At 37.3% G+C, this 13873-nt stretch overlaps 1 protein-coding gene across 5 annotated transcripts in view; it reads left to right on the forward strand.

The window, feature by feature from the left end:
- Window positions 1–13873, forward strand: part of CDC14A (cell division cycle 14A) — a gene marked incomplete at both ends in the record, with an annotated part of 154851 nt that overhangs the window by 126206 nt on the left and 14772 nt on the right. For all 5 annotated transcript variants that reach the window (XM_079724884.1, XM_079724885.1, XM_079724886.1 and 2 more), the window contains one exon: window positions 11918–12077. In XM_079724884.1, the coding sequence (XP_079581010.1) occupies window positions 11918–12077 (160 nt within the window). The remainder of the gene's footprint in view (window positions 1–11917; window positions 12078–13873) is intronic.

Here is a 13873-nt window from a genome sequence, read left to right on the forward strand (position 1 = left end):
ATTCTTGTCCCAGATTGCAGGGATGCCTCATTTTCTCCCTCATTTCCTTCCTTCCTTCCTTCAACAACTATTTGTTGAAAGCCACTGGTAGGCAGTGTTCTTTGCACCTGGGAAGCTGCAATGAAAGAGTAATTTCTGACCTATAGAGATGGAAGAAAAAGAAAGAGGAGGAGGAGAGGGGGAAGGGGGAGGGGAGGAAGACGAAGGTGGGGGAGGGTTGATTGGTTGTGTGGTTAATAAACAAATGCATAAATTATATAGTTTCTCTACCATGATTGGTGTGATGCAGAAAAATGAAGCACAGAAGAATAGGGGAAGGAAGAGAAGGCAGTTTTAAATAGCGTGATAGTGGTGGGGCTCGTTGAAGACTTTTGAGCAAAGATCTCGAAGAACTGATAGAATAAATCGTGGGTGTTTTGGAGAAGAGGGTTTTCCTCTGAGGGGACAACTGCTGAGGCTCTGAGTGGGAATGTGCCTGAGGCCACCATGGCTGATGGGGAGAGCAAGGGAGATGAGGCCAAGAGGAAAAAGGTCAGATCAGGCATCCTTCTAGGCCTTTGTAGGAGTTTGATTTTTCTTTGCATGAGATGAAAAGTCAGCAGAGGGTTTTGAGCAGAGGAGTGAAGTGATCCAACTATAATACACACACACACACACACACACACACACACACACACTTTTTTTTTTTTTTTTTTGTGGTATGCGGGCCTCTCACTGTTGTGGCCTCTCCCGTTGCGGAGCACAGGCTCCGGATGTGCAGGCTCAGCGGCCATGGCTCACAGGCCCAGCCGCTCCACGGCATGTGGGATCTTCCCGGACCGGGGCACAAACCCGTGTCCCCTGCATCGGCAGGCGGACTCTCAACCACTGCGCCACCAGGGAAGCCCCACACACTTTTTTAATTAAAATTTTTATTTTGGGATAATTGTAGATTAACATGCATTTGTAAGAAATGACAGAAAGAACTCTTGTGTACCCTTTACCCACTTTCTCCTAATGCTACCATCTAGCAAAACTATAGTATAATATCACAATCAGGATATTGACATTGATACACTTAAGATATAACATTTCCATCACTGCAAGAATCCCTCACATTGCCTTTTTATAGCTACTCTCACTTCCTCCCTGCCCACATCCCCTCCTTGACTCCTGACAGCTGCCAATCTGTCCTTCCTTTATATATTTTGTCATTTCAAGAGTGTTATATATATGGAATTATAGAGCATGTAACCTTTCGGGCTTGGTGTTTTTCACTCAGTATAATTCTCTGGAGATTCCTCCAGGGTGTTGCATGTAGCAATAATTGTTCCTTTTTGTGGCTGAGTAGCATTCCAATGTATGAATGTACTGCTGTTTGTTAACCATTCACCTGCTGAAGGACAGCTGAACTGTTTCCAGTTTTCAGCTATTATGAATAAAGATGCTATAAATGTGCACATACAGGTTTGTTCAAACATGAGTTTTCATTTCTCTGGGTTAAGTGCCCAAAAGTGCAATTGCTGGATTGTATGGTACGTGTTTAGTTTTTTAAGAAACTGTCAAACTGTTTTCCAGAGTGGCTGTACCATTTTCCATTTTCACCAGCAGTAGAGTTTCTCTTCATATTTGCCAGCATTATTTTTTAGCCATTCTGATAGGTGTGTAATGATATATCTTTGTGGGTTTGGCTTGCATTGAAATTGTAATTGTAAGTAATAATGAACAGCTTTTCATGTACTTATTTGCCATCCCTATAACTTTTTGGTGAAGTATCTGTTCAAATCTTTTGTTTATTCTTTGAGTGATTTGTTTTCTTATTATTGAGTTTTGAGAGTTCTTTAATGTTCTAGGTGCTAGTCCTTTGTCTGATAAATGGTTTGCAGATATTTTTTCTCTGTCTGTAACCTGTCTTTCATCCTCTTAATAGAATCTTTCACAGAGCAAAAGTTTTAAATTTTGATGAAGTCCAATTTATCAGTTTTTTCCTTTTTTAGATCATGCTTTTAGTATCAGATCTAAGATCTCTTTGCTTAGCCATAGATCCCCATAAGTTTGTGACTCCTTGTGAGTTACTTTTGTGTAAGATGTGAGACTTAGGTCAAGGTTCTTTTTTTTTTTTTTTTTTTGCCTATAGATGTCCAGTTACTCTGGCACCATTTGTTGAAAAGGTTATTTTTTCTCCATTGAGTTCTCCATTGAATTACTCCATTGAATTACTTTTACATCTCTGTCAACAATTAGATGGGCATATTTCTTTGTTCTTTATTCTGTTCCATTGATGTATGTGTCTATTCTTCCTCCAATACTGTACTCTCTTGATACTGTACTTATATAGAGAGCCTTAACAGAAGAATAACTCCTCCCATTTTTCATTCTTTAACAAAATTGTCTTAGCAATGCCAGTTTCTTTTCTTTTCCATATAAATTTTAGAATAATCTTGTCCACATCTACAAAAATATCGTGCTGCAATTTTGATGCAAATGTGTTAAATCGCTATATCAGTTTTGCGAGAATTGACATCTTTACTGTTGTTGAGTCTTCTAATCCATAAACACAATATGTCTTTTCAGTTATTTATATCTTCTTTGATTTCTTTCATCATCATTGTTTAGCTTTCATCATATAAGTCCTGTTTTGTTAGATTTACACCTAAGCATTTCAATTTTTTTGAGTGATTATAAATGATACTGTTTTTTTAATTTCAGTGTCCATGTATTAATTGCTCATATGTAAAATACAATTGACTTTCTATCTATACTTATTTTGTATCCTGAAATTTAAGAGAGAGAGAGAAAGAAATGTGTGCGAATTCCTGGGGATTGCTGCATAGATAATCATGTCATCTACAAATAGGGAGAATTTTGTTACCTTTCCAATCTCTACGTCTTTTACTTCCCTTTTTTCCCTTGGTGCACCAGCTAGAACTTGAATAATTGTGGTGAAAATAGACACCCTTCCCTTGTTCCCAGTCTTGGTGGGGGAAAATATCCAGGCATTCACCATGAAATATTAATTGGAGGTTTATCAAGTTGAGGAAGTTCCCCTCTATTTCTGTATTTCTGAGAGTTCTTATTATGAGTAGGTGTTGAATTTTGTCAAATGCTTTTCCTGCATTGATTGATATGATCATGTGATTTTCTTCTTTAGCCTGTTAATATGGTGGATTATGCTGATATTTTAAAAATATTGAATGAGGGCTTCCCTGGTGGCGCAGTGGTTGAGAGTCCTCCTGCCGATGCAGGGGACATGGGTTTGTGCCCCGGTCTGGGAAGATCCCACATGCCGTGGAGCGGTTGGACCCGTGAGCCATGGCCGCTGAGCCTGCGCGTCCAGAGCCTGTGCTCCGCAACGGGAGAGGCCACAGCAGTGAGAGGCCCGCGTACCGAAGGAAAAAAAAAATTGAATGAGGCTTACATCTCTGGAATAAACCCCACTCTATTTTATAAATGGGGAGTTTGCAAATATGATCAAGTAAAGGATCTCAGAGTGAAGAGATTATTCTGGATTATTCTGGTGGGTTCAGTGTAATCACAGGGACACAGGAGGAGTCAACTAGACAAGAAGGTGATGTGATGATAGAAACAGAGATTGGATTGAAGTTGGAGGATGGGACCATACACCATGGAGTATGGGCAGCCACTGGTGGCTGAAAAAGGCAAGGAAACAGATTCTCCCTTTATAGTCTCCAGAATGAACCAACCCTGCCAACAATTTGACTTTAGCTCAGTGAAGCTGATGATGGACTCCTGACCTCCACAACTGTATAAAGTAAATATGTGTTCTTCTAAGCCACTAAGCTTGTGGTAATTTGTGATAGCAGCTTTGTTCAGAGAAGAAACTAATACATCTGTGTACATTGTATACATTTGTGTAGATAGTCAGTAAATATGTACAGTAAGATACACAGATCCTAATTTCAACATGTATATTCCAGACTTCTCTTATTCATCATATTTCTACTTTGGAGTATTTGATATAGTAGAGTTGCACGATTGACATGTTATTTAAGGAAGATTGGGCTGCAACAATGTATAAGGTGAATAGAATGGAGGGAGACTGTAGTCAGAGAGGCTAAAAAGGAGACTACTACTAAAATCTAGGGGACAGGGACTTGTCAAAGGGGCTGGAAGTTAGACCGAAGAATTAGAGATGGGCACCAGGGCATTTCAAGGAAATAAATCTCAGGCTTTGAAGACTGACTAATGATATGAGAAATGAAGAGCGTGATGTCAGTGATGACGTAGAAGCATGAATAAGTAACAGGTTCATTAGGAAAGAAAGAGGATTAAAAAGTTTTCTAATAGGTTTTCATCTGTCGAAAATGACTGAACAAGTTAGAGGGATTGTATTCTTTCAGAAGTGAAAAATCCAGTCAGTGCTTTTTAGATAATGTTAATTCTAAATCTGTGACTTTAGGAAAGCTGGTTCGTCACATCGTGCTAGTCCTTGAACACCAAAGTGTACCCAAGTGTTGATTTCTATGCCTTGAAGAAATCTTCCTCTTAATGTCACCAGCAGTAAGAGAGATGTTTATTAACATCCTTGTGAGCTGATGAATTTATGTATTGGCGGATCAAGACATCCCTTTTGTTATGGACTGAGATTTTATATTTAAATTTTTTTCTAGGATATAAATAAAGCTATTTGCAAAACAACCATCAGGTGTTTTTCTTCTACTTAAAGTTCATATTCTTAAGCTAAAAATACCATTCTGCACCCAAAATATGTCTTCTACCAAATATCCTCAAAGTTCTTAAAATGCTGCACAAACATGCCTCTTTTATTACTGAGCAAGTCTAAACTCATCCTTCTCAGAGAGAGCCTGTAGAATATATATAGTATATAGATGGGATCAGGCTGCTTTTATGATTTGTTTTATTGAATATTCACTGTGTGATACTATGCTGACCTCTGGATCATGATCCATTGACGCTTTCATTCATTAGAAAGGGATCCTTGAGGGACAGGTATGCAGTTCCCCTGGGGACTTTCAGCTCACAGAGATCCTTTACTTATGGGAACTGATGTGATGTTGTTATTGTTTTTATTTTTTAAAATCCTCCTGAGGCAGTAAGAACTCAGAGCTTAAATCTGGATTCTGCAGGGAGTTCTGTATTTGCAAAGTAGAGCTTCCACTTTGAATGAAGTTATCTTTAAGAAAGCAATGTTGTGGCTGAACTCTTGTTCCTAAACCCATAAATCAGAAATTGCCCCATTCTGCTTTATTATCATAGATATTTTCATCAACTTCCAGTAAGTTGGATATTTTTCAGCATTGTAATTTAGTAATAAGCCTTCGGTTATCTGCAGTACTTCTCAGATATTAAAGTGTGTAGCATTCATTTGGGGATTTTGTGAAATGCACTTTCCAACAAGCTCCCAGGTGATAACTATGCTGCTGGTCCACCAACCACATTGTGTAACAAGAGTCCGTGGCTCATTTTTACTTGTAGATATCATCTTATACAACATTCAGTTTGGTGCTTATGGCATTTGGTTAGTTTCACAATTGGATTGAACAATAGAAATTAATAGTTCAACCATTGGTTTTTATTTCAGGAAATTACTAAAAATAAGATGAAGAAAACCTATTCAAGAAAATGGAAAAGTACTTTAAAATGTCTAACAATAACTGCTTGAGTTTTAAATTATAATTTATTTATAGTATTTTTTTAAGATAGATGGGCTAGGTCAAGAAATATGGATTAAATTTTTTTAATAATCTTTTTTGAAGATGTAAGAACTTGTCTTTCCTAAAATACAGTACTTAAAATTTGAAATATTGTGAACAAAAGAATTTAAAATAATAATAGACAATATCGTGATTTGTTTTTCAAACAAGCACATTTCATAGGTTTGAGTTTGCACTGTTTATTTGACAGTCATATTTTTGCAGTAACACTCAGTTATATTGCTTTTCAGTATTTACTGTTGCATCATTTGATCCATTTATTGACTCTCAGTTGGCATTGAATCTTTTGGCTAAGCAAAAATAAAATTCTAATATGGGTCTAAGTAAAAAGGATAAGGTATATGTAAGAATTTTTGGCAATGATGGCATCAGAAATTTATCCTGAAATACTCATATCAGTTACTGAAGATAAACGATTGAATGGTTTTTGTTTTGTTTCCTTTTTTTTCTTATTAAAATATGTTTTATTTGTTGACTGAATAGTGCTAGTTCTATGTTTCCTTTGTAAAAGGGTTAGAGTTGGAAAAACAAAATGTAAGCCGTAAAGCATTAGGTTTACTTATAAAGTTTGTACTTTGGTATGATACCAGTGATCTAGGTCCTTATTGTGAGGTTCTATCCCTAAATGAGAATTAGCTAGTTGAATCTTTTTGGGAATTCCCTAAGTCATTTTTTTCTCTCTTTGTGTATTTCAGAATCAAGAACTTTTCCCTACACCCTCATAAATTCTTTCTAAGCATCTTCCTACTAAATCTTCCATTCTTACTCTCCAAAGTAAGAGTAGAACTCCTTGAATACCTGTCTCCTTCCCACTCCCTGAATCTTGGGTACTGCTGTCTAGTCTGTCTTCCTTTGATATCAGGTTAGACCATTTTATTAGCCCAATTCTTTAAACCGGGAACTACTCTGTTTCCATAAGAGCCCTGGGGCAGTGGAAGGAGGCACACAGGGCAGATTGGGGCTCATGTCACAGCTAGAGGAGGCCTAGGTCGAGCTAGAAAGTTGGTTGGGTTTCTATATGAAATGACCAAATGGTGGCTTTGGATGGACACTGGGGTCAGGGTTAGGTCGTACTAGAAAAATATGTGTCGAGGATGGAAGAAGTGATGAAGAGGAGGAGTTAGGATGGTGTGGAGATGGGATTCGGTTACAGTCAGGAAAGTGAGAGAGAAGAGATCAGCCACAAACAGAAGAAGCTGCACTGTGGCTGCCACTGTGTTCTGAATTCAAAACCAGGAATATTTGTAACAATGCAACTGACCTGACTTTCTTTAGAGGAATTTTAAAAGCAGTTTTTTTTTTAAAGACTCATGAAGGTTTTATATTAGAATTAGCTATGACTTGGCTCGTAATGAGGCCAAGTTAATTAGTTTGTTTTCTTATGTCCCAGGCTTGGCTAGCCCAAACCTGACTAACCTAGGGCCAAGACACGGCCAAAAATAATGACCCTAGCACTGGCTACTTTTCTCAACAAGACTCTCTTCAAAGTTACTTCAAAGCACTTGTTCTCTTTTGGTAGAGGGTCAGTTATGTCACGCTCTCTTAGAAAATGCACTACTTTACTGGGGGATTTACTTTGAGTTGGTGTGTTAGTGTCACAGGATTTGATTTTTAAATGCTGAATACTTAAAAATACATGTTTTACTTCTTCTGTTTGAGATGAGGCTTTTAAGGAGTAATAGACATCACAAAGCTAGCGTGGTTTCCACTGTCATTAAAAAGGTATTTGCGTGAAGTGCTGCTTTTTCTTAAGGAGCACTTGAGTACAGCATCGCTCAGCAACACATAAATCAACTTTGACACCTTATCATCTGTATATTCAGGTTTAAATCAAGTCTTTCCAGTGATGGGACAGATTGAATCTTTTAAACTGAGCAAGTGAAAGGTGTCATGTTGTCATCTTCATCTTTAGGTTGGCAGCAAGTTTATAACATTTTGGAATTAGAATTTTTTTCAATTTATCTTCTTGGGCCTCCAGCTTCTCTGCTTCTGTTCCCTCTTCATGTTTTTTATAGCTAAATATCCTTACAGGGTCTTCCCTTCAGTTCTGAGACCTAAGGTAAGCCCCTTAGCATGGTGCGCAGAGCTTGCCAGGAGCTGCTTCCCGTCTCCTCTCCTATGAAGCAGAAGGGCTTCAGCCAAGCCAAACAACAGTTTTCCATACATGCTGTGTTCTTTGATATCACTGTTTCTTCAAGCCCACATTGTTTTTTTGTTGGGGAATACTCTTGCTGGCTAAGCCCTGCTCATCTTTCTAGATAATGTCTGGATTCTCAGACAACTTCAGTCTGATTCTTTCAGTTTGAGTTAAGGGCCCATTCTCCTAGGCTCCAAAGCAAATCTTGGTCATAGGGCTTTAATATTGGATTTCAGTTGTTTATTTTTCTCATACTAACCTGGGAATTTCTTTTTTAAAATTTATTTAATTTATTTATTTTTTATTCATTTATTTATTTCTGGCTGCATTGGGTCTTCGTTGCTGCTCGTGGGCTTTCTCTAGTTGCAGCGAGCAGGGGCTGCTCTTCATTGCAGTGCATAGGCTTCTCATTGCGGTGGCTTCTCTTGTTGCAGAGCACAGGCCCTAGGCACACGGGCTTCAGTAGTTGTGGCTCGTGGGCTCTAGAGCACAGGCTCAGTAGTTGTGGTGCACAAGCTTAGTTGCTCCACGGCATGTGGAATCTTCCTGGACCAGGGATCGAACCTGTGTCCCCTGCATTGGCAGGCAGATTCTTAACCATTGCGCCACCAGGGAAGTCCTGGGAATTTCTTGAGGGACAGGAATTCTGTCTTATCTGTTTATCCCTGTCCTTTCTGTGTGTTTCATGTAGCTGATTTTTTTTTTTTTTTTTTTTTTTTTGCGGTACGTGGGCCTCTCGCTGTTGTGGCCTCTCCCATTGCGGAGCACAGGCTCCGGACACACAGGCTCAGCGGCCATGGCTCACCAGCCTAGCCGCTCCGCGGCATGTGGGATCTTCCCAGACCGGGGCACGAACTCGTGTCCCCTGCATCGGAAGGCGGACTCTCAACCACTGCACCACCAGGGAAGCCCCCCATGTAGCTGATTTTTTGATTATCTGTGACAGGGCTGAGTTTTCTTTCCTTGTGAAGAAGTAGTTCGTTATTACTGAGGGGTTTTGACCAGAGGCCCAAGACCTCTATTATTTATAAATTTAAGTTATTTTTTGAAGTATCCATACTGTGCCAAGGGCTGTGCTTTTGTTTACTACTACTGTAAGGATATAGATTCAAGCATCATATAAAAGGTTATGCTAGATGTAACAGTAAGTGAAAAAAGTTTGGAGGAGCAAAAAATTAAAGCAAGAATTTTTGAAGATACAAAGTATCAGGAAGGCTATTCCATGGTTTGTTTGTTTTTTTTGCGGTACGCGGGCCTCTCACTGTTGTGGCCTCTCCCGTTGCTGAGCACAGGCTCCGGACGCACAGGCTCAGCGGCCATGGCTCACGGGCCCAGCCGCTCCGCGGCATGTGGGATCTTCCCAGACCGGAGCATGAACCCGTGTCCCCTGCATCGGCAGGCGGACTCTCAACCACTGCGCCACCAGGGAAGCCCTATTCCATGGTTTTATGAAGATTTCCACAAGGGGAGAAAAAGTTAAGAAGAGTTCGTTTTGAATACATATTTTTACAACTGGTATAGAAAAATTACCTCATCAATTTATGTATCCTAAGCTCCGGAAACACTCCTCAGTAGTTTGCTTCCAAGAAGCAAAAAAATTCTGCCATGATAAAAGGTAGATACTGCCATTACTCCTTAGTGAATTGGTGTGTGTGGATTTCTGGAATTTTAATTTTATTCATATATTTAAAAATTCACCAAATTTTTATTTTAAAATTTAATGTATTTAGAAACATTCTTTAATCTAGTTTCAATTTTAGAACAATGTTAGGAATGAAAAGTCAGTCTTGTATGTGGACAGCGTTTTATATCTATAGTGGCTATCTATATCTGCATCATATCTATCTCTACGTCTATATCTATGTATCTGTACCTATACAGGGTGTCTCAGAAATTATATCTAAAGGTATTTCTTTTTCTCTTTTGCTTTATTTGGAAAATATTGAAAAATGAGCAAAAAGTAAAAGAAAAACAAAATTTCTTATTTGAAAGTAAGGTAGGATATTATATTTAAAATAAAGAAAGTCCCTCAACCATTCAGTTCTACCCTATGCTGTTAACATTTGGGCACTTCTTCTCCTGACTTCTAAAGGTGCTCTTGTTAACACAGTGCAGTCATGTGCTGCCTGCTATCTTTTATGATAGCAACTTTAAAGGTTCCTTTTCAAAATTACTCTATCTTTGTTCTGCTTTGAGCTATATATGTATTTATTTATTTTCAGATCATTTATTTTTTACAAAAGCAAACAAAGCACATTGTTTTTAAAAAGAGTAAAAAAGTGTAGACATTATGTAGTAGAAAGCAAAATTTTCCTTTGTCACTGTTCTTCAGGGTAACTCATTAATATTTTGGTATATAATCTTCTAAATAACTGTGAACTGTGAATTGTAACCTTTTTCCCTTCTGTTTTTGTTTTTTAAAAACAGGGTCACACTTTCCACACTCTGTCACTTATATTATTCATTCACTAATGCTTTATTTCATGTCTACTCTTCCCTGTCACCACATGTGAGTCCATCCCAGGCTTTTTACTGACTACATAATATTTCACAGTATAGATCTACTGTAATTTAATAAGCTGTTGTCCATTAGGGTGTCTCCATTACTTTGCTATTACAAATAATATTGCAACAAGCATGTTTGTATCTTGTACACAAGCATGTATTTCTGTAGTGTGATACCTACATATGGATTTGCTTGGTTGGAGGGATTGCATATGTAAAGTTTTGCTGTAATTTAAAGGATAAACTTTTCTTCAAGACTTTCAACAATTTTTAACTGTAAACAATAAAGTTCTGATTTGAGAATAAACATGGTTTTAAAGGAAAGACAGATTCCTGTTTAAAAGGAAAGATGGATTCCTTTTCTGAGGGCTCAGTGAGACAGTACATTTCAGGGAGGGTTATTTGTTTTTCTCCTCATGTTTTAACCTGGATTTTCTGTGATATGTCGAACCTCTGAGAGAAAGTATTACTCGGTCTTCCTGCTGCTTTACAAAAGAAATCTATGTTCTTATTGGTGGCATCTCCCTGATAATGCTATTATTTCATTGCATGTTGGTATTCCTTGTGATGAACAATAATGTTTTTGGTTGAATTCTAATCTGTACAGTATGGTATAGTACAGAACAAAAACTGTTCTGTGGGGTAATTTATCTTAAAAGAAATACATGAAGGTGACTTGATCAATAAAAATAGTAGCCCCAGATTGTCATTTTACTTACACATTTAAGTTCTTTTCTTATAACCTTGAAAACAGTTGTAAATATGTCTTGTTTGAATAAAGGAAAGCTTATAGATGAACGTCAAATACATTTTCTTTTTCCCAGAGGATCATCTAATTGAGGCTATAAACCTTATTTTTAGGTTATAAGAGTGGGTTTGTAAAGTTATATGTTCATAGCTTTTCATGATACCACATACAATTAGGTGTTTGGTACTTTTTTAAGGTACTATCTCCATCTAACTTAAGTTTATTCACCTACATCTTTGAGTCCATTTCACTCCAGCTATTTTTACAGATGTATCAAATTGCTATTTGAGAACTATATTACAGATTTCAAATTCATGTTTAAAAGACAAATTGACTCACTATCTTTATGGCTGTGGAATTTGTTTTAAACACTGAGAATCTTAATAGTCAACCCATGTAGGGCTATATAGGCATATATTGGAAGAAGGGTTTTGTATTTAATATATAACTTTATTTATTTTTTTTGAATTTTATTTTATTTATTTTCTTATACAGCAGGTTCTTATTAATCATCCATTTAATACACATCAGTGTATATATGTCAATCCCAATTGCCCAATTCAGCACACCACCATCCCCACCCTGCCGCGGCTTTCCCCCCTTGGTGTCCACACGGTTCTTCTCTACATCTGTGTCTCAATTTCTGCCCTGCAAACTGGTTCATCTGTACAACTTTAAATAATTCATTTTGGCATTCAGAAAATGACTTTATTTTTCTTTAAGACTTCATAATCTTTCTAGTCTGATCTGCAAATGTCTCTCTGCTAATCTTTTTGTCTATAAGATATACTTTTGAGGAGGTGATACTCATTTATTTCAAAGATTATTTTGTTTTTTTTCTCCTTTTTACAGGAAACAGGCATCGTTATGGGTCCAAGGAGACATTTTCCGATCCAAACTGAAAAATAGACCATCCAGTGAAGGAAGTATTAATAAAATTCTTTCTAGCTTGGATGATATATCTATTGGTGGAAACTTATCTAAAATACAAAACGTGGAGAGATTTGGAGAGGTGAGTTTTTTCCAGGAAGATTTTCGTGTCTCCTTAAGACTAACGTGCTGCATTTCTTTGTTTCCCAATTGAACACATATAACATAGCCACATCTCTTCTCTGAATGCTGCAGTACTAAATTTTTAGGCATGGAGTCAACACCTATAAAGCAATAATAAAAGCAAAGAAAGCAATTATCCTTAAAAGGAAAAAAAGCTGTTATTTAAGGAGTACAATTATAAAGGAGTCTACTCTGGTTTGGAAAATACTTACAAAAAAGAAATAGAAAAGCAAACTTTCTCTTTGAAAATGGAAATAGATATCAACAAGAAAAATCTTAATGGGACAGTTGGATATTACATACCACAAGTGGTACATTGAAGCCTCAAATTCATGATTTCTAAAGTAAGTCCAGAGTTGAAAACATAATCAGGAGCAACTTTTTTTTTTAAATTGAGACTCCATTATAAACAAACCACTTTAAACAATTGATATACATCGTCTGATTTAATCTCCATAACTACCTGGTGAGTTAGGCAATATTATCTCTATTTTATAATAAGGAAATTGAATATTAGAGAAGTTCTAATCTCAGTTTCAGAAACATGATTCAGTCCAGGTCTACCTGATTTCAAATCTGTATTTTTTTCTATTACACCTGCTACCTCAATAAAAATGGTAGTGATTCACTAAGAATTAAGATCATGGGCATTTTTGGAGCTAGAAGCAACCTTGAAAGAATTTGTTCTAGTTTCCTCTCTTGTGTGGATCAGAAACCCGGGTCACACAAAATTTTTTACTTGCTCAAGGTTACAGAGTTTTCAAGTAGTGGGGCCACCTTAAGAGCTGGTAGTCTAACTCCTAGTTTAGCTCTTTCTACCACAATATGCCTGAGGTGAAGCTAAGCACCTAGTTTATATTTATATTTTTATGTCACTAAAGGGGCAAAAAAGCTATTCAAATATTTAAGCAGCAAGTGTAGATTTACATTCAATTAGGCAGTGACCCATTAGACATGGACAAGGACCTTGAACAAGCTTAGCTCTCAAGGATGGAAAGAATGCATCATAGCTCTGTTAGGTCAACAATTGGCATCCCAAACAGATTTTTTTTCACCAGGAAAGATAACAAGAGTGCCTGGAGATAGGGAGTGTTTTCTTCAAGAGGAAGGATGGGGACTGCTGGAGGAACTGAGTTTTCAACCCTGTGGTATGTTCTCCAGGACAGCCACTGATGAAGTGGCTAAGTTTACTGGTTTGAGTCATCTGTCCTGACCAAGCGTAAATCTTATTAGCCAAGGTCGTGTTGATGTTCAGAGCCTTTGTAGACCTTTTCTTGTCTCTGTGTTATGGTTTGGCCTTTTCAAAGCAAACAAAAAGGATCTGGACTGACATTTTAATGAGATAATGTAGCTAAACAAGAACACTTTGTTGCTCTGGTCAGCATTTCCTCCCCAGGTTTGAGTTCAAGTAAATAAGGCTTTTGAGTTATGACCTCTGAAGAGGCACATGTGAAACCCATCCATCTATCTGAGAAATATATTTATCTTGCAGGAACATAATGCTTCTTATATAATAATCTGTATTAAATTAACATCTGGTAGTTAGAACATTTCATTCTTATACTTTTTTAGATCCCAATTTGTTGAACTTGAGACTGATTAACATTTATTTATCACTGGAAGGGTGATGAATGCAATATGATTGAAATTTAAAATAAGTCAGTTTTAAATATGAGCATATATTCAGACGTTGGCTGTTTTACTTCCTTCCTATTTTCCACCCCCAAATTAATTACTTAGCTCTCATTCAGAAGT

The sequence above is a fragment of the Hyperoodon ampullatus genome (genome assembly GCF_949752795.1).
Source record: "Hyperoodon ampullatus genome assembly, chromosome: 2".
Taxonomy (NCBI): domain Eukaryota; kingdom Metazoa; phylum Chordata; class Mammalia; order Artiodactyla; family Ziphiidae; genus Hyperoodon; species Hyperoodon ampullatus.